Raw genomic sequence first — 19572 nt, forward strand, 5'->3', positions numbered from 1 at the left:
ATAACGTACGAGCGCTGATTCGCTTAATGATATTTATCAGGAAATCATTGCAGAAATGTTCGCGTCGCAGTGGCGAAATAAAAACGCTTCGTTTGGGTACGTCGAAACGCGAATGCAATGCCAAATCTGATAAAAACGCGATTTCCATTCGCGAAGTTAACAGATTGCAACTGAAATGTCGGATTCCAACAACATTGATTACTAGACAGTTGGTAAATTCGTAAATCCATTTACAGGTCCATTTGTAAATCCATTTAAAAATGAGGTCTGTGAAATTTGTATTTCCCATAAAGCGTTCACAGCGATCGTGCAAAATAATCTGGATCCCCGGATGAAGCTGGATCTTTTCCGACAGAAATTTTGATGCTCCGGCAGAAGTTTCAGACGTGAAAGGCGGCGATATGAATTAACTCAATCGTTACTCAACTCGGCTGGCTTAATCATTATTCAGAGAGACCGAGAGAAATGCCAAGCGACTAGTGGTTCGGATTTAAATACCTCAGATGGCGAATTAAAAGCTTCCGCACCGCGATGGAGGGCAATGTTAACAAGCAGATTCGTCTTCATTCATGATTCTTAGCTCGAGAGTAACATCGCAATGAATAGAGTGCTCTACTATCAATCTCGAGCTGTCGTGCCACTTATGATTCGCGGCGTATCACCGTGATTCCTCCTAGCAACCATCTTTCGTTCAAATATACATATATGTACATCGCTTCAGTGTGCCAGAAATTACAGGGTGACAAGAAATAACGGAGTTAAACATTTCTTATTATAATTCTGTCGAATCGACGAATTTTGAAAAACCAAATGATAATAACCATAACATAGCTTTAGTATTCATATATTTAAGAAGTTTCGAAGTGGCCACCCTTTGAGCCGATTCAGAGGCTCAAACGTGTTTTGACATTTTCGGCTATGGGCCGCAGCTATTCTGACGTCATTCGGTCCCACACCCGGCGCAGAGATTTTTTCAGCGACTCGAAACTTTTAGGGGGCTGAGCACAGGCCCTGGCCTCCAAAATCGACCAAACGCTGGAGTTCATAGAGTTGAGATCCGGTGAGTACGGCGGTCATTCCACAGATGTGATGAAACCTGGAAAATGGGATTTGCTACGGTTTTCGTGGATCAAGGGGTCAAGATCAACCAAGAAGTGTATCGACGGGACATTCTCGAAACCGTCGTACTTCTGTGGGCCCAACAGCACCTCGGCGATCCAGAATAGACGTTACAGCAGGATTCCGCGCCGGCCCACAGGGCGAAAACGACTCAGGAGTGGTGCAAAGCCCATTTTCCAGGTTTCATCACATCTGTGGAATGGCTGCCGTACTCACCGAATCTCAATCCGATGAACTACGGCGTATGGTCGATTTTGGAGGCCAGGGCCTGTGCTCGGCCCCATAAAAATTTGGAATCTCTGTACCAGGAGTGGGACCGAATGACGCCAGAAGAGCTGCGGCCCATTGCCGAAAATTTCAAGACACGTTTGAGCCTCTGTATCGGCGCAAAGGGTGGCCATTTCGAAACTTCTTAAATACATGAATACTAAAGGTCCATGTTATGGTTGTTATTATTTGGTTTTTCAAAATTCGTCAATTTGACAGAATTATAATATAGTTATTTCTTGTCACACTGTATTCATTGAAAATATCGTACATTTTTCAATGAAGATCCTTTAAAAAAGTTTAAAATTTTTGACATTTCATTCGAATGTTTGAACATAATCTCTACGATCACGGTCATTTAGAATCGAATCGTGGAATACGCGGTGGTCGATTAAATGAACAGGTGGATTATTTGAATTTCTCCCCGAAACGGAGCATTTAACAAATCATTTTCCTTCCCGATCATGGTCGCGTGTTGTTCGCTGGACAAAGGTCGGCCCTGGCTGCGAGATGATCCACGTTCATCATCGACGCAATTAATGAGATTCCCCGATCCTCCGTGTTGTTCCATTAATTACGGCGTGGGCAAAATATGGTCGGGCCGCGCCGTGTTCTGAATACTATCAGAAGTATCATTATGGTGGAGTGCGTGTGCGATACGAGAATAATTGCGTGTCGATCTAGAGGGCCGGATGGTCGGGAGAATTGGCCAAATCTTTGCTAATTGGAAATTGGAAACACGATGTATACTCGAATAGTCGATGATTTTCAATCTTGCCATGGCACCAATGAGGTGAGAACTCTATAAGCGAAAAGTCTAGCAGGGAGAGATGAATCCTTACAAATTAGAATTTTTATTTTCATAGAAAAGGAATAAATTCGACGTGAAAAGGACTTGAATTCACGCTTCAAGCTTTCCCCACTGCTCAACGTTTTTCAAGGGCTCTCGCTTTTCGCAAATACACAGCGAAGTATGCTAAACGAACATAACTATTTGACAACCTGCTTCGTTATGCCTGAGCTAAAACTTTTTATGAAGGTTCAATTTTTGTAGTCGGGGACCGCGCGCGAGACTGTGGCGACATGGAATTTTATTTCGTATGTTAATATCCTCGGCAGCTTAAACTTCAGGTAGATAAACGAGGTTATTCATGAATTGAATGTTTTTATTTTTGAAAAATGGTAAATTCGATTTTTCTTCGTGCCACTTTGAACTCGCGTACCGTGGAGCGTAGGGAGAGACCTGTTGAATATTCGAACGGATGATTAACTTAAGAATGCAGATGTATCGGAACGGGGCAATTGTTATTTAATTATTATTCGCGCGAATGAATAATGCCAGTTGCCACGACAGGAATCCTATATGAATTGCCAGCAGCATCTCGCCTCTGGGAAATACCGGTGTATGTGTTTTCCCTTTATTGCGCTGGCCAACCATTTTCGCGGCATTTCCTCTATTTCAAACGACTCGTAATCTAACATTAGCATCTGCAGCTTGCGTTCCGGAAGCATTGTTAACGAGCCTCACAAGATAACATTGCTCCTGTCAATACATTGTGAATTTCTTTCATCGCGTTACTTCTATTATTCATTTATTTATTTAGTTTATTTTAGCGACCGCATGGTTTACACTTGATTATAACTAGACCGCGGATCTTTTTGCAAAATAAAAATGTTCTACGTGAATTACAACAAACTGGAGTGAAATGGAAATTTATTTCTTACTTCTTTACATGGATAGGCTGAATACACTGAAAATAATGTAAGGTGGAGTGCGTTAATTGGTTATTTTTATGATAGTATGAACGAAATTTCTCCAGCTTGTATTTATAGATGTCGCCCAAGAATGAAGGTGTTTTCTTCGCTTAAATCAACCAATGCCAAACAGTCACGTGCGAGGTACACGTACAACTTTGAGGCTACCCTGAACGTGTAATAGTTTACAATAGTTTAATTTTACATACCAGACTGAATTTTGCAAGAACTAGTGCGCACTTACCCCACTCCACCTTAACAGTATTTTTAAATTCTTCGAATGGTTTTACTGTTTTAAATCACACCCACCCATCTTTGCCATTCATGCATAAAATCCGGGTTGCATTAAAGAATAATTAAAATGAGAAAATTAGAAATTGTCTGTCGTGGTTAGTTAACAACGATTCCATAGATTTTTGAGAATGTACACGTGCTGGAATTGCCAGAACGACGACGCTCACCTCGGGCGATAATAAAGTCGCCATTATCACCGATGAAACTGCCCGTTGTAATCCGGTATACTGGCAACAACGAATAAACGAAATTGGTCGTCAATAACGTTTTATTAATATCGAACGAGCGGCAACGGTAACACCGCTCGCGTCTACGTATCGCAAGGAGGATGATCGAGATCGGCCGCAACGAATAACTGCGCCCCCCATAGTCATTTATGGAAACGGCAACGACTGCTGAAAATCCAACGAACGTATACGTATATACATATATACGCGTCATCGATTTCTTTCGCGTGCTTCATTGCCGCGGAAATAAAACGTTTTATAACCTTGGCGAAACACCGTTTACGGACATATCTGGACTCGATTAGGGGTGACGAAACGAGCAGCGAAGGGAAAAAGCGGTGGAGCGCGATGAAAGTCAATTTTTGCACGTGTCGTCCACGATAAAAATATAATACAGTCTGTATGCAATATAAAAGAGAAAATATTTCAGCAGTGTTCTAGAAACACGTGGAAATCGTGAAAAATTCGCAAAACGCTACTACCGCCCATACAATTTATTAATATCCGACGGGAGAAGAAATGTCGAGAATTGCAAATTTTATGACTTGGCTGGTCAATTCTTTTAAATACACGAATTTATAGAAATGCATGAAGTTTCATGTGATATTTTCATCGAAGGAACATTGAAGAAATTGTACGAGAGTTGCTTCCGGAAATTTGAAACGTTCTCGAAGTAGAATACATGAGAACCACGGATCGCATGTGACAGAAAATCGACGTTTCCTTCCCACTAACCCAATAATAGAACAATAAAAACCTTCTCATTGATTTTTATTAGATTGTTGCACACGACGTGACCGATTTCACGATTGGTCGGTACACGGAATTTGCTCAAGCACACACATTTTATCAAATAAAGCTCGCTCGAAGCGTATTATACCATCATTTGAGAAAGGTCATTTCACTCGAAGTAAAATATTACATTTATGAATGAATCGAAGTTAATAGTAACTGGAATTGCATAATGATCGTGCTCCAAACAAGCGATGTAGCAATCAACAATACACATTTGAAACAGGGTACGTTTCGCGGGGAAATCGGCACGTTTAAATTAGTCAACGATATTAAATGTCCCGCGTAGCTTGTGTGCGACAGTGCTTGTGAAACTAGACATTACCAAGATGAACGATTCTATGGTAAATGGATAGGACGTGTAGAGCCGGCTGTTCAGCTACCAACAGAGCAATTGGGTTCGGAGAGCCATTCCGCTGTGCTATGTATACAAATCATCCAAAATTTATGATTCTGGCAATACTACTGATCTGTCAACGTGCACTTATAATTTCCTGCACATTCTGAAATCGTTCAATCTTACGCTACAACGACATCCCCAACCCTCGTAACATATTTTTACATCGACGCACTGAAACACGTTGAAAATTCTAAACTGCTCGCCCACTGGAACAATCATTTCCATGGGAAAGGCGTTGTTTCTTAAAATTTATTAATTTTACATCCTCCTACACGAATGAAGCATTTAAATTGCAAAATCCGAAAATTTTACTTACAAACACCAATTTTCAAGAAAGAAAACTAGTTAAAGGAGGTCTAACGAAACAATGATTTCCACGAGGAAGATGTCGTTTCCTAAAATTGATTAATTTTACATCCTCCTACACGAATGAAGCATTTAAATTTCAAAATCCGAAAATTTGACTTATAGGCACCAATTTTCAAGAAAGGAAATTAGTGAAAGAAGGTCTGATGAAACAACGATTTCCATAGAAAAGATGCCATTCTTTTAAATGCATTAATTTCACATCCTTCAACAGGAATGATGCATTGAAATTGCAAGATCCCAAAGTTTGACTTACAGACACCAATTTTCAAGAATGAAAATTAGTTAAAGAAGTTTAACAGACTACACGAACGCACAAACTACGAGTCTGGCAGCACGTTGTTCGCCTCACAGCAATTAGATTCGCCTGAATACTTCTTCGCACGGAGTCCGGGTGTCAGTATAATCCACATTCGAAACTCTTGATAGAGAAACTTGGAAAAAATCGTTGAATCCTGTACGTTCATAGATTCGCATCCTCCCGCTTGCTGCCGGGAACAAGAGTAGCAACATTTCCGCTGCGAATTCTCGTGAAAGGAAACTTTCTTAGGTTCCAGGTATGTAGTTCCGAACTTGTACGTGTCTACCTACTCGTAAACCTTCGTCTTCGTTCAATTCCTCTTCGTCTCGCAGCTCGCACGCGTTTCCGCGAGAGATCTGACGGGAGAGTTTATCCTTGAACTCTACTCCAATAACCGATTGCCCGACTCATACACCCGAAGAAGCGTACTGTGAAATTGGCGAGAAAGTTGGATGCGGTCCTGAAGTCCGCGTCTCTTGTTTTTCAAAAGGAAATCTGCCACTTCGTTGGCTCATAAAATTTTACACGCGCAACGAACAGGACGCCGCGCCGGTGCGCGTCGACTTCATGGCTCGGGAAATGGGAAAATTTGTTAAACAATGGGACGCACGCTGGGAAAAATTGAACACATAAATTGAGAAGTAGGTCCTCCTATAGTCGGCAATACGCTGCAATTTTTATGCGTTTATGCGAAGAGACTCTCAGCGTTTAAAGGGACCTTCGAAATGTACTTTAAAAATGTTAAAAATGAATGTTTTTAGATTTTTTCTCTTGCTGTTTGCTCAGTCATTTTTAAGGGATGAATGAAACTCTTCTATCTTTTAACCCTTAGTTTACAGTATTCAATATATTGGTATCTAATCAATAGACTACGGATTTTTATGCAAAATAAAAATGTTTTGATGATTTCATCCCTCAACGACTTCGTTACATTAAAAGCAACAATACAATATTCTTGAATGTTTCAAATCTTTCGCGATTTAATAAAGTTAATTTAATAGATTTAATAAGGTTAACAACTTCTCAAAAAATGCATTTTCCAGACACGTCGGAAGTTATAGCCAAGTTTGAAATTGTCTCGCGGAAACGAACTCCCGTCAAAGACCTCGCTGTTTCTCTTTCGCGAGGAAAGGTGTTTGTCGAGGAAAATTGATCCCGTCGTGGGAAACGACGCGGTTTGGAATCTGCCTTCCGTTTCCACGACGTCCCCGACCAATTTGCGAAACAGGCTGTCACAGGATTGTTTATATTCGTAGCGAAAACATGGTTTTGCGCAGACGGCGGCGTTCGACTTTGAAGATTGTCTCGTTGCGACACGATCTCGGATTTCCGATCGTACGTGGTAGGATTTGCGATATTCGATGTCAACAGAATTGCGTCATACTTGTTACAGCGCGGTAGATTACCCTCCGCGGTTTTTAGTAAAACGCGCGATTTGTCATTTAAACGATAATCACCTCGGGAGGATCGCGATAAAAAAGAATCGCAGCGAGCTTCCAACGAAGAAGGATGCGTTGCCATAAACTCTGATATACTTAACCGATTCTTCATGATAATATAAGTTTCTCGAAGCGGCTTGCACACCGTGGCTACGATGCGAACGCAAGAATCGTCAAATTTTTATAGGAATACGCTGAGTTTCCTCTCGCGCGAATTTGTAAATGCAAGGTATCGAATTTGGCAGTTTCGGTACTTCTACGTGCTCGTCATCGCTAACTTAAATCGCATCTCGCCGCCTTGAGGAGTGCTCAATGATTACCGGAAGTTTTTCGCGGGAAAGTTGCCGGACTGACAAAAAACTTTGGGAAGTTGAACGACGGAACTTTCAATTTCTGTTTGACGTTAACGGGATGCTGCCTCGTGGTGCGAATTTCCGGCGGAAAAAGGAACGTCGTGCGGAAAATTCTCTACATATATTGAAATAACCTAGTTCCTCGGATCCATATTGCGAATTACCAACTGCATCTTCATATTATTTCTGTTCTTAGAGATGTTCTACGGTTTGCAAGCATTTTATAGCAGACTTGTTAATCCTTGAAACAAGGTTTGAAAGCATTTTTAACTTTCAGAGACACACTTGCCCCATTTTCGGAGCAAGTGCGCAGTAGTTGACACTTTGTACAATATCCCATCAAAATGATAATTGTCAAGCAAAATTGGAAGCCTACATAACACTAATTGATCAGTAATAACTGTGGCAAGAGTTTGATACCAAGAGCGTTAAGTTCTTACATACCAGACTGAAAACACATCATCAGTTTCAAGTCCAACTTTGCAAAAACTAGGGCGCACTTACCCCACACTCCACCTTATTATTAATTATTTCTTATAGAAACAAACTGTGTCACGATTGGACTCATTTTAATCAGGAAAGTGTCCCGAGTATGCTGTGTGAAGGATCCATTAAAAATAATTAGAAACAATGAAGTTTTACTGAAAGGCAATGTCCGGCGATAACGGTAATACATTTTTCGCAGATATCGTGCGCATCCCTTTCACATACATCGAGACACTACTGTATTGGCGATGCAGTATTGAAAATGGCCGAGTTACTTCACAGAAAAGAGTCAGAGTAATCCTTGACCTCCATGCCGATCAACACAGGAACAAAAGAGTTCAAGCCGATCGGAGCAGATGAAAAATTGGAGCTTGGAAAGTTCAGTGCTATTGATGGGGGTGGGAAAAGCGAAACAGCTGAAAGGCATTTACTAGAGCAAGGCACACGAAAGGCTATGCGGGTATTGTTAGTAAATATCTCAGATGCTTCCTGTTGGATCGAGGTGGCGCGGAGCGATGGAATTTACCTTGCTCCCGCGGTAATGGAATTTTTCCGCCAAGCTATTGATAATACTTTCATTAAGCAGTAATCGGAAAAGATCGCGAGACTGTCTGAAATTCAAAGTCCACAATCTAGAACCTGTATTAATCTTTCAATTCCGACTTGAATTACTTTAAGGTGTTCTTTCATTACCTGCAGACGCTCTTTGATTTTCTTGAGAGACTTTGTTATCAGCCTGAGACGTGCAGAGTGGTCCGCCTAAATATCTTCTTCATATTTTATGACATGATAAATGTTTTTATAGTTATAGAATCAAACAAGGCTCGTCCTCGTGTAAATGACGTCATAAAATTCTGTTTTCTGACACTGCAGAAAAATCGACCTTCCCTTTCATATTATAATTAAGGATTATAATTAGGGAAAATAACGCGGCGTGTACTTTTTTCAGTACAACGAGCTAAAATACAGCGAGAACAATATCCCCTCAGCTTCATTATTTAACCGTCCACACACGAGAAGTCTGCTCAAAAGAGTTTTGTTCACCAGAAGATTAATAAGCCGCGGCGACGACACGCAAAACGTCAAAAGCACGAATTTTTCTTCCTCAGCTGCGGGTTTAATTCTCCTCCAACTTGCCGGCATTCACAGTTTTAAACAAATGAAGCGCCGTGAGATGGAACCGCTAAGAGATCGTTAAGTCGACTAAAGATTCCTTCATCCCAGAGCGGCAATCTCGAGATTAATTTTCCGATCAATGAACCGTAGGAGAATGCTCGAATCTTTCGCGAAGCGGAAAAAAAAAGATCGGAGCATTCGTTTTTGCAATAATCCATCACCGAGCGAGGATCGATGATGTAACGCCGGTCTATCGACGTGTCGCGGTACCTGGCCTCGAGTGATTTTTCACTTTTTTCCTCGATTCCTCGTTGCCTGCTCCGGTTTATCGCCTTTTGTGTAAGCTTTTTTCGATGCTCGGTAATGATCTTCCGCGAACGATGTCCGAGGACTTGATAGTTTTTAATCGGCGTCTGATATCACGACGTTCGTATCACGTTGTGGCATTGTTCGCGTGTAAACTGCGCTTTCGATCGCGCTGTCCGCCCCGACAAAGCGGAATAAACTGCTCATGATAATGCAACGAGGTCGACTAACTTTCTCGAAAGTAATTCTCGCAAGTAGACTGCGGATCTTTATGCATTTATGGCTCCTGAAAATTTTCAAAAAATGGTAGAATACCATATTCGACGGAGGTTTGTATTTTCTTTAAATTCGTCCGCAAAAAAATTCGTTTTGACATTTCTAACATGTCCTTCGATTTCTCAAACACATCTGATTCGCTGGATTTCGTTATTTCTGTCAAAGAATCTCTAAGAATACTGGCAAACTTTTCCTCTGTTAGTGGTACAACTTGAAAAATGATTTTAATATTTGTAGAACTCTCTGTGCGGTAGTTTACCCGAGACAGTAGAATTTCACGATTCAGCGGTTTAATCTTTGGAAACAAAAGAGAGTGAAGCATCAAAGTTCTTTGATCCGTCTCTTTGTGCCGCTGTGAAAATTGAGCTTCCCACATTGATAATCGCCTCGCTTGTCCGTCCAAGACCGTATGGAATTTCCTTACGAACCACCGGGAAGCTTTGTAGCGAACGCTTTGCGCGAGAGAGTTGTTTTAATTAAAAATGCTGAGACTGGTTTCGGTGCAGTGGTTTCAGAAGAAATCGCGATGCCGCCGAGCGGATGTTTAATTCGTGCACGAAAATTATAGAGATTCTGCTAACGTAAATTAAAATGTTACAGTACTGTAGACAACAAGTTTAATTATTCTGTACATGTATATTGTATATCCAGCAAGAATGTAAATACTAATCATGAATACCAATTCATACACGAAGTCGTATGTTTATGCAATTTGACATTTTTCTAAAGGAATTTTCAGAGAGAAACATGAATCAAATAGAATCTTATTTTCCGAGGGGATAGCCTGTTTAGATCCGAGATAAATTAAGATCGTACTAAATTCTGTCGTATTTTATATTCTAGCATTTATTTGAACATTTTCGAAAGCCATAATTCTGGAATGTTAGCACTAAATGGAGTGGAAATTTCTGTGTGTAAGAGGCACACAATCTATGAAAATTAATTCTCAACCCCGTTCAACTGTTAAAAGTTATAATTGATACGGCAGTTGCTATGTTTCGTGTGAAACGTCAGCAAGGAAAGCGCAGCTAGTTACCAAGGTAACAAACCTCCCTCTCTGTCTCTCTCTCTCTCTCGAAGATAACGTTGCTAGAGTTTCTCACGAGACACCATTAATTCTAATCACTCAGTGAGCCGATTGGTCGATATCGATTGGTCGGTAATCTTACTCGATAGGAGCAATGGCGGATTTACGTTAATCTCCAGGGGAGATCTTCATCCCCATAAACGACAGGAGCTCGTCTCCGCGACTTCTTCGTCAAGGTTCTTTGATCCTGCGACGGTGCATAGTTCGCGGAGGGTTGTTTGTCATGTAAATCGCTGGCGTAAATGATATTCAATTACTGTGGCGGTGGGATCTTCGTGCGAGCGCGTGCTGTTACCATCAATATTAATAAACCACGGCTGCGACAGTCGTGACCAGCATATAAAACAACCGGCGCACTTCTGAATCCTTCTCTGTTTGCTATTCACGGGGAACCTTGTCGAGAGTCAGCAACAAGCGTCGAGCCAACTGTCTGCAAGTAATAATCGAATTAGAGATTTCCATTCACTCATATTTTTCTTCGCTCGCCCGTTTTTGTCGATCGTTTCGGAGTTTTGCGCGCAATTAGGCGGATTGATCTCTGCTGCTATCTTGAGTCGAGGTCGTCCAGAGAGGACCAGCCAGTTGTCGTAAACAACGTTGCTACTTTCATTAACGTATTAACGTAGCAACGATTTTGCTAGACAATTACACAAACTCACAGTCGGGGACAATATTAAGTGGACGCTTTTAAGGATATTCTGGAGGTACATAAAAACGCAACAAAAGTTTTGAAAATTTGACAAGATATAATTCTTACTAAATTAATGCAATTACCAAAGTTTGGGTTCGATTTACTGCACCGTTTAACAATTATAGCAACTTAAAGTTTAGAAGAAGTTTAAGAATTATAGCAACTTAAAGTTAAAGAAGAATTAGTTTAGTTAATGACATCTAAAAAATATTTTGAAAAATTGTAATTTAATTGACGATGAACGTTTCGGTCGCAAAGAAGGACAGCGTGGTCTCTCTTTCCACGCGCTATCCTTCTCCACGTTCGGCTCGGCCTTTGAAGCTCAAAAAAATAGCTAAGATAAACGCATACAGACACCCCGAGGCTCATGCGTTTATGGTGACAATACTGTATATGTAGAATGGCATTATTCTAGGTCGGAAGAAATCTTTAGTTTTGTAGTTAAAATAGCTCCGAGTTTAGTAATTGATTAGTAGACAGCGGATCTTTACGCAAAATACACATTTTCTACCTGAATTGCAACAAACTGGAGTGAAATAGAAATTGATCTTCTTTCTTATAACTAGACAGCGGATCTTTATGCAAAATAAAAAAAATGTTCTTCTTTCCATTATTCTATTAACCTGAAACTAATACATTGATGTCCTTAAATAGTTTTAGCATGTTCACAGCTTTAAATTGCACGTGGCCATTTTCCTTACAAATGCATCGAATCCGCTGTCTATCGATTAGATACCAACATGTATTTAATCGTGCAAACAATGTCGGAGCATGCTGAAGTGTGTTGAAAATGTGTTAGCACGAATAACAGCGCGACAAGAGTACACTTGACTCCGACCTTTAGCGACAACCACGTGGTTGTTCTCCTCAGAAATTTTCCTCGACGTTGAACAACAAAGAGACCTGTCCTGAACTTCTCCGCCCATCAATCCAGCATCTCTTTATTCGGCATAATTGCATTAATTGTCAAAACAGGCCGCGCGTCGCGGCCACACGCGTCGAGGCGGGCTCGGTGGATTACTTAATTGGACAACAAGCAGAACGGGTAACTAGAATTTACGTGGTCCGGTGTTGTTGTAGCTCACCGCCCCAAACAATATAATTTAATACACGCCGCGTTATTATATTACTTCGCGTCAGGTGAGAACTTCCGGCGCACAAATATTTCTCATTTAAACGTTTCTTATTGCTCGACAGCCGCCGCGGCGCTGCGGCTTTACACTAATTTACGGTTGTGAGACTATTTTCTTGTAACTTGCACTGCGGAGACACGAATTCTTTTATGATGAACAACAATGAATAACTCCGGCTGTAATTTATGCGTAGAATTATGCATTCTAAATCATCCTGTTACGTCTGCGTTGCAAAAATTCTGCGACGTAATTAACCAGGCTCGCTAAAGTTGACGTTTCTTAACATTCCAAGGTTGATCGTCTCCCGTTGAAGACGTTTTCACGAAAACGTCAACGAGCAAACACTATTCATGAACGGTTCATTTCATTCAGAATTTCCCGTCGTAATAACAGCTGAAGAAAATTGTGCAACGGAGAAGTGTCAGGGCAACAGCCAACACTCTTTGTCGTTAAAAACATCGGCTAGATATAGTTTCTATTAGGCGATGGCGGGAACGATGTTGTTTCAAGTTGCCTCTTCATCTCAATCTATTTTTCATGTCTCTCGCCGGTGTCAATACCGTTAAAAGCAATCGTCCAACAGTGAGACGTAGATAATGCACTTGTATACAGGGTGTCTCGACAAAATCTATACAAAAATTGATGAAATTTATTTTGTTCAGTTAAAGCTGATTTAATCGTCTGCGGAGCAAGTCTTTCTCAGGCTTGATTAAATAACGTATCCATCACTTGCTGTTCCAGTAGCGAGCACCGCGAAACCACTTTATTAACTGTTTTCTTTCATAACAGACTATTATGGGCAAAATTGTTGCGCAGCATTATCAATATTTACTAAAACCAGCACATGTAGAAATAATCGAAAATGCTCGTATACGAGAACGAACAGTGACACACTCCTCGACTGGCCAGTTTGTTTTCATAGCACTTCTGCAGTCAAAGCAAACACTATCGAACATCAACGGCGCGTTCTTTCGGTCTTCATGTGTGATTCCAATTACTTATCAAAGCTTATCAATAAACTGCGAGTCCTTGACAAAATAATGTTTTAATTTCACGAGTTTCTTCGATATATTGTTAATTATAGGACGCACTGCGAAGAAGAACTGCGAAGCTTTGCAAACCGAAAAGCTTTCGATTTCGATGTGCGGCCGCGTGTACCGATGCAGATCTCTGTATTTGCACAAGCGCGGAAAATTGCAACAGGTTATACGTGACATCTGTTGCTCCTAGGTTCGATCATTTGATCGCCGAAATACTGCAACTGGCATGGCGTTGCGATCGAATGACGGATATTCGATTACACTGAAAAGAAGAGATAACCGATGTTTGCATCGGACTGGGAAACTGAATCTCTACGCGATTGCTATCAATGTTTACCGAAGTATTGTGCTAAGGCAGAAGCAATCCAATCTAAAAAATGTCAATTGGGTAAGAATTCTTTCGAATTCTTTAAAAAATATGAAATATCAGGTAAAAATCAAAAAAATATAAAATTCGACAGACTTTTGTACAATTTTTTTTACTTGCTTTGGATCTACAAAGGCTTAAAAGCCTTAAAGCAAGCCTCAAAGGCCTCAAAGACCTAAAAGCTTAAAAACCAATGGAATCAATGCGATTTCTACACGAAAAAACGAAATTACTTTCCGAAAGGCTTACAATCCGTCGAGTGGCTCCAAAGTTCGAGTACTGAGAGCTCCGGTAAATAATTGCAATAAGATAAGAAGGATTATTGTAGTCCTTCGAGCGTTCGGAGTACATATCGAGTAACTAGTTCAGCACTAATCCGCGTAATGAAATTTCGCAAGAACGCGTCCGTTAATTCAGTTCACGGTCCACGAGTAAATTCCTTTCGTTACAGTAACGAATTCCACTCTTTTCCGGGAGACTAGCAGAATTGCATTCGCTACCCCTCGTCTGTAGGATAAAGGAGCGGGCGTGGACCACCTTTACAAAATAACATTCGTTTTAAGGGGAATAATAACCAGCCTGCGGTTCCCTTGATGGAACGCTGCTCTGGCTCTGTCTCGAGAAATATTTTATTGTCTAACTATATGTCGGAACGAAGTGGAGGAAAAGAGAAATGGCAACTTCTCCTCGCAACAAATCGTCCTCAAGACACTCGAAATTCTTATTTAAATGTAGCACGTACACACGCGAGATTTAATTTTTTCCTACTCCTCAGCGTGTCTCTCTGGGAAAATTAAAATGAAAATTAAATTATAAATATTATTTATCAAGTCCCCTGCGAGCTTCGCGCCTCTGTGTACACGCGAGAACGTCTAAATGTTTTCACTATTTATGCACCTGCGTAAAAAGTGTTCAAGAAAAAGCCAGCCGGAGGAAGTGGAATAATAAGCTTGTTGATTGAATTGAAGTGACAGGCAAACGTGTTCTATGTTCGATTACATGATCGTTGCTCATTTTTATAGCTGACTTATTAGACAGCGGATCTTTATGCAAGATAAAAATCGTCTACCCGAATCGCAACAAATGTATCTTCTTTCTTATAATATCCAGCAGGTTGAAAATAATATAACGGCATTTTCTTATAAATTCTTCAAATGTTTTTACTGTTTGAAATTACACCTACTCAGCTTTGTCATAAATCCATAGGAGAACCGGAGTGAAACAGAATTTTATTTTCCTCCGTAATATCTGTAGTTGTCAGGAAGAACGCCGCATGTCACATACTTTCACTTTCGAGATATTGCCATTTAATGTTTTCATCACTAATGCTTCGACATAGGACATCGGTTAAATCGCATTATGTATTCGAGCCTTTCGAATTTATTTTCATGACTTTCTTCCGATAAAAACATAAATGCTATACTATAAATCTCAATTAATGCGTAAACTGAAATTTTTCGAAAATGTGACATGCGACGTTTTTCCTGGCGACCACAGAATTAATGCATAAACTCGAATTTCCTGAAATTGTGATACGCGGCGTTTTCCCTGACAACCACGGATATGTTTCTATGTTCTTATGTTTCAGTATCTCTAAATTCTTCTAATATTTTTACCGTTTTAAATTGCACCAACTCATTTTAATTCTGGATATTGATGCAAGAAGAAAAGATAGAGCAGATATTAATAGAGATTGATAAGATTCTCATTTTATTTTTACGACCAGGACTTTTTGTAGGCGACGTAATTCCAATTACAATAATTAGCATATCGTGTCCCTGTCGAAGGGTTTGAGCGATTCGGCAGGTGGCCGACGTCCGGAGCAACAAGCAACCGGTGACGTATTATGTACGTCGTGTATAAACGGTTCGATGTAGTACAGTTTCACTTGGAACGGAGAATGCAACGGTGCTGCGATGAATTTCGCATATGCACACATCGCGCCGTATGTAAATGACGTGTGTCACACAAGCCAATGCCGGTATCGATATCGTATTCCTGCTGAATGGAGCCCTCGAATCGATGTTGTCGTTCTCACGTAAAAACTTGCTAAATGGAAGTACTTCAAATTCGGACGCACAGTTGTTTCAATTCGAGTGGGCATACACTTTTGACCGATTGAACAATAATCTCGACAATTTGTTGTATGTTTAAAATCATTTTATATATGTACGACGAAATGTTCTCCGTTCAAGCACTTTCCAGTGGAAAATCCTTGCCATTAGTCGGACAAACACTCGCTGAGCGTTCAAACAAAATTGCTATTAAAAATTGAGTTACAAAATTGAACGACACTCGATAAACCATAATCCAATTACGTAATATTGTTATTTTTAAATCATCGGAATTCTGCTGAAATTATGATTCAATCTAATTAGCGAGATAATATCATTGTTAAATATAACTGGGAAAATTTGGTCGGGATTGTTATCGAACACAATTAACTTCGAATATATAATACATAAATGTTGAATGTAATCAGTAAAATGAAAATTCAATTGCTATGAATAGCCAGAGCGGATTTGATAGATATCAAAGAAAATTGAGTAATATAGTGTTAAATTTTGTAATGATTTTTTGAGGATATTTTATGAATTTTCCAGCTATCGGAACAGTTGAAACATATTGTTGGAAATTCGGCTAGGCGTGTTTCCTCGGTTCACCGTGTGCATAGTCGGCGTTCGCAACTAGTTCCATCGAGATATCAATTCCCGTCGCTCACGTGGGTGCACCAGGAGCTAGACATTTCACAATTATTCGTCACGGGATCTGCGATTCCACTTATCCGGCGATTTGCCGGCATCTAATCGCGCGTCCAATTTGTACGTGTCGGTGATTTGAATCCATCGAGGTTGCCACGACCGTCTGCAACGCATGTATCCACTGAAACTTCTGAACAGTGCTGAGAAACGTTAGGCTATCCGTCGTTCACGGAAGACATATATTTTCATTCCTTTTTGCACAGAAAGTAATCCGGAGAAATTTAAATTCCCATGAAAGATCCGCTGCTCGATATAATTAAACGTTCCGCTTTCAACGCTTCGCTTTATTCGATAAGGAACCGTCGTAAAAAGAAAATTCCCAGTCTACCAATAATGGAATCTAATGAAAATCGGAAATTCTGCTTCAGTAGAGAATCTTTAATATCTTTATAATATCTTTAATAATACGGTGCATTTAATTTCCTCTGATTTATTGGATGTTTTAAAGTACACCCCCCAGTAGCACAAAATATTGTACAAACATTTGTATGGTATTAAAAGGAGATCCAATCTGTCTTTAATATTCAAATATGAATATGTACAATATTTATTTTATATTAAATATGTATTTCATATTACGAGAAAAATAGGTTTTCCAAATGTAAAATGAATTTTTATTTAATATTGGGAATAGAATATTTTTTGCTAATGTACAGGTAATATTTATTTTATATCATGAGAAAAATATTTCTTTCTCAATATAAAAGGAATCTTTGTTTAATATTAGACACAGAATATTTTTTCCCTAATTTTCAAGAAATATTCTATATTTATCTTAAAAAAATACTTGTTCCATAATATGGGAAAAATACATTTCATATTATGAATAAAGTATTGGTTTCTTTATTTAATATTAAACGTAAAATATTTACTTTGAATGTTTACTTTGAATATTATGTTGTGCATGCCACTTATTCGATATAAATTTACATTATAAGGATATTATTTAATTATTTAGGTTTTCTTATGTATATACATATATTCAGCAATTTACAGGGCAGTCGCAAACTACCATTCATATGGTATTAAAAAGAATTACAATCTGTTTTCAATATTTAAATATCAATATATAATATCGAAGAAGAAAATGATACAGAGAAAAGTAAAATAAATGTTTAAAAAGTATGGACTAAGTATTCATAGAATATAACAGAAATATTTATTATACATTTCTTAAATATTGATTGTATATTTTCTGAATATTATATTTTAAATATTTCTCTCATATTTTTGATGAATATTTAGTTTACATTTCTTTAACATTTATTTCATGTTTCCTGTATCTGAAAATAATATCTCATCTAATATTTTTTCATATTAATAAGTGTGACTGAAAAAATATTATTTTAATATCTGAAAAAAATGTTTAAACAATATTTTGTGCTACTACGGACCTACTCATTTTTGTCGTAAACGCATCAAATCCGTTGTCTAGACATAATAAACGCTAACGGAGCAATTTGTCTTGAAAATTGGTACTTCTTCTCACTATTTGGTACACGTTCCCAATACTTTCGTATTTCCCGAACCTATTGGTGCGACATACTCAGTACAATAAACACATCTGGAGCACATATGGCGGGCAAGTGTGACAATAATTCCGGAGACGGTCTCAAGGTAAAACGCGAAGCTTGTGCAATTTTCTACAGTGCCTCGCAACGAGTGTCACGTCCGATACGCCCTATAAACGCGTCTCCAATTTTTAAATAATAAATGTTATCCTTGTAAAGCTAACTCGTTTAAATCTGTCAATGAAAAAGCAAGTTTTCTATGATTTTCAGCTTGGAGAAATTTCAGGACTGAAAAGCAAATGAATTTTCACATCGACGACTACTTTCGCAATTTGTATGAATTCATTTCATGCCAGGCTCATTGGCAATGGACATGAGAACCATAACCACAGTAGACTAGGTTAGTCTCCTACTGGATAACGTTATTAGGTGATTATATTGTTAGAAGAAATCAGCTCCAATGGAATTTAAGTGCGCATCAATGCCGTAGTATATTTGCAGGGAAACCCGGAAACCGATTAATTACTGCATCGGCAACGCAACGATAAATTAATTAACCTTTCACGAGTTTCGCCTAATTACTAGATAACAATTTGGCTGTTCGGTTACTATTTCCAGGTGATGATTACCGAACGCGGGTTTATACCGTAACGATACACTACGGTATTACTCTCAATAAAGAATTTTAAAAGATTTCGTCGTTTATAATTTGTTTCTTTATTTTGACTATTATTTGGTTGGCGACGTTTCTAATATTTTTGTTTCCCTTCTGCTTTTATTTTCAGTTCTTTGCGCGCGCCTTAGGTTCGCGGAACATTTAAGTGACGTGTCCATAAGCCGAGGGATTATTTATGTGACGGTAATTTATTGATACTACTCTATTTGTACCATAAAAAACTACTTGCATATTTCCATCTTTTAAAATATTCGATATCTCGCGAAAACTCTCGCATCCGTTTACATCACTCACTCGAACGAAATAATAAAAAACGTGGTAAAATCAATAGAGAGCGATGTAAATCGATACGGAAAATCGGATATCTAACATTACGTTTATCCACGTTAAACATAATCGTTCGAGGGACATTCGACCCGTCGATATATTTCCGTTTGCGCAATCATAAATGTTTGATCTCTCCTGTGTATGCATACTATTGCATACGCTCAGTAAAAAAGTGGAACCTCTGACATCTGTGCTGACAGTCATTGCTGCAACTCATTGATCAAAACATTTCGATCATCTCTCTCGCCGTTTATAATATTCAACGAAGCTGCTGTTGTGAATAAAAATACAGTAGATCATTTGTCACTATTGTCATTTGCACAATTATCTGTTTTTGTTTATTCGTATTCGTTTTCTTGCGGGACTTCCATTACGCAAACCGGTATGTAACACAAATATATTGTTAGTTTTAGTATCGCCGCAAGTAAAAAGTTCGATCTATTTCGCGTTGCGAGATATAACGGTTGTAACGATTGCAATT

The 19572-nt window shown here is 39.1% G+C and overlaps 1 protein-coding gene across 12 annotated transcripts in view; it reads left to right on the forward strand.

The window, feature by feature from the left end:
* The window catches only part of Dh31-r (Diuretic hormone 31 Receptor), a 166410-nt gene that overhangs the window by 42170 nt on the left and 104668 nt on the right, over positions 1-19572 (forward strand). The window contains exons 1-4 of one of the 12 annotated variants that reach the window (XM_076435002.1): positions 1507-11020; positions 13493-13836; positions 18359-18488; positions 18874-18947. The exons of 3 other annotated variants lie outside the window; for them this stretch is intronic. In XM_076435002.1, the coding sequence (XP_076291117.1) occupies positions 18425-18488; positions 18874-18947 (138 nt within the window). In that variant the 5' untranslated portion in view covers positions 1507-11020; positions 13493-13836; positions 18359-18424. Of the gene's footprint in view, positions 1-1506; positions 11021-11059; positions 12321-12356; positions 13837-18358; positions 18518-18873; positions 19474-19572 lie in introns of those variants that run through there. 8 more of the 12 variants (XM_076435000.1, XM_076435003.1, XM_076435001.1 and 5 more) reach the window with 8 other exon arrangements.

This window comes from Lasioglossum baleicum, chromosome 12 (assembly GCF_051020765.1).
Source record: "Lasioglossum baleicum chromosome 12, iyLasBale1, whole genome shotgun sequence".
NCBI classification, from domain to species: Eukaryota; Metazoa; Arthropoda; class Insecta; order Hymenoptera; family Halictidae; genus Lasioglossum; species Lasioglossum baleicum.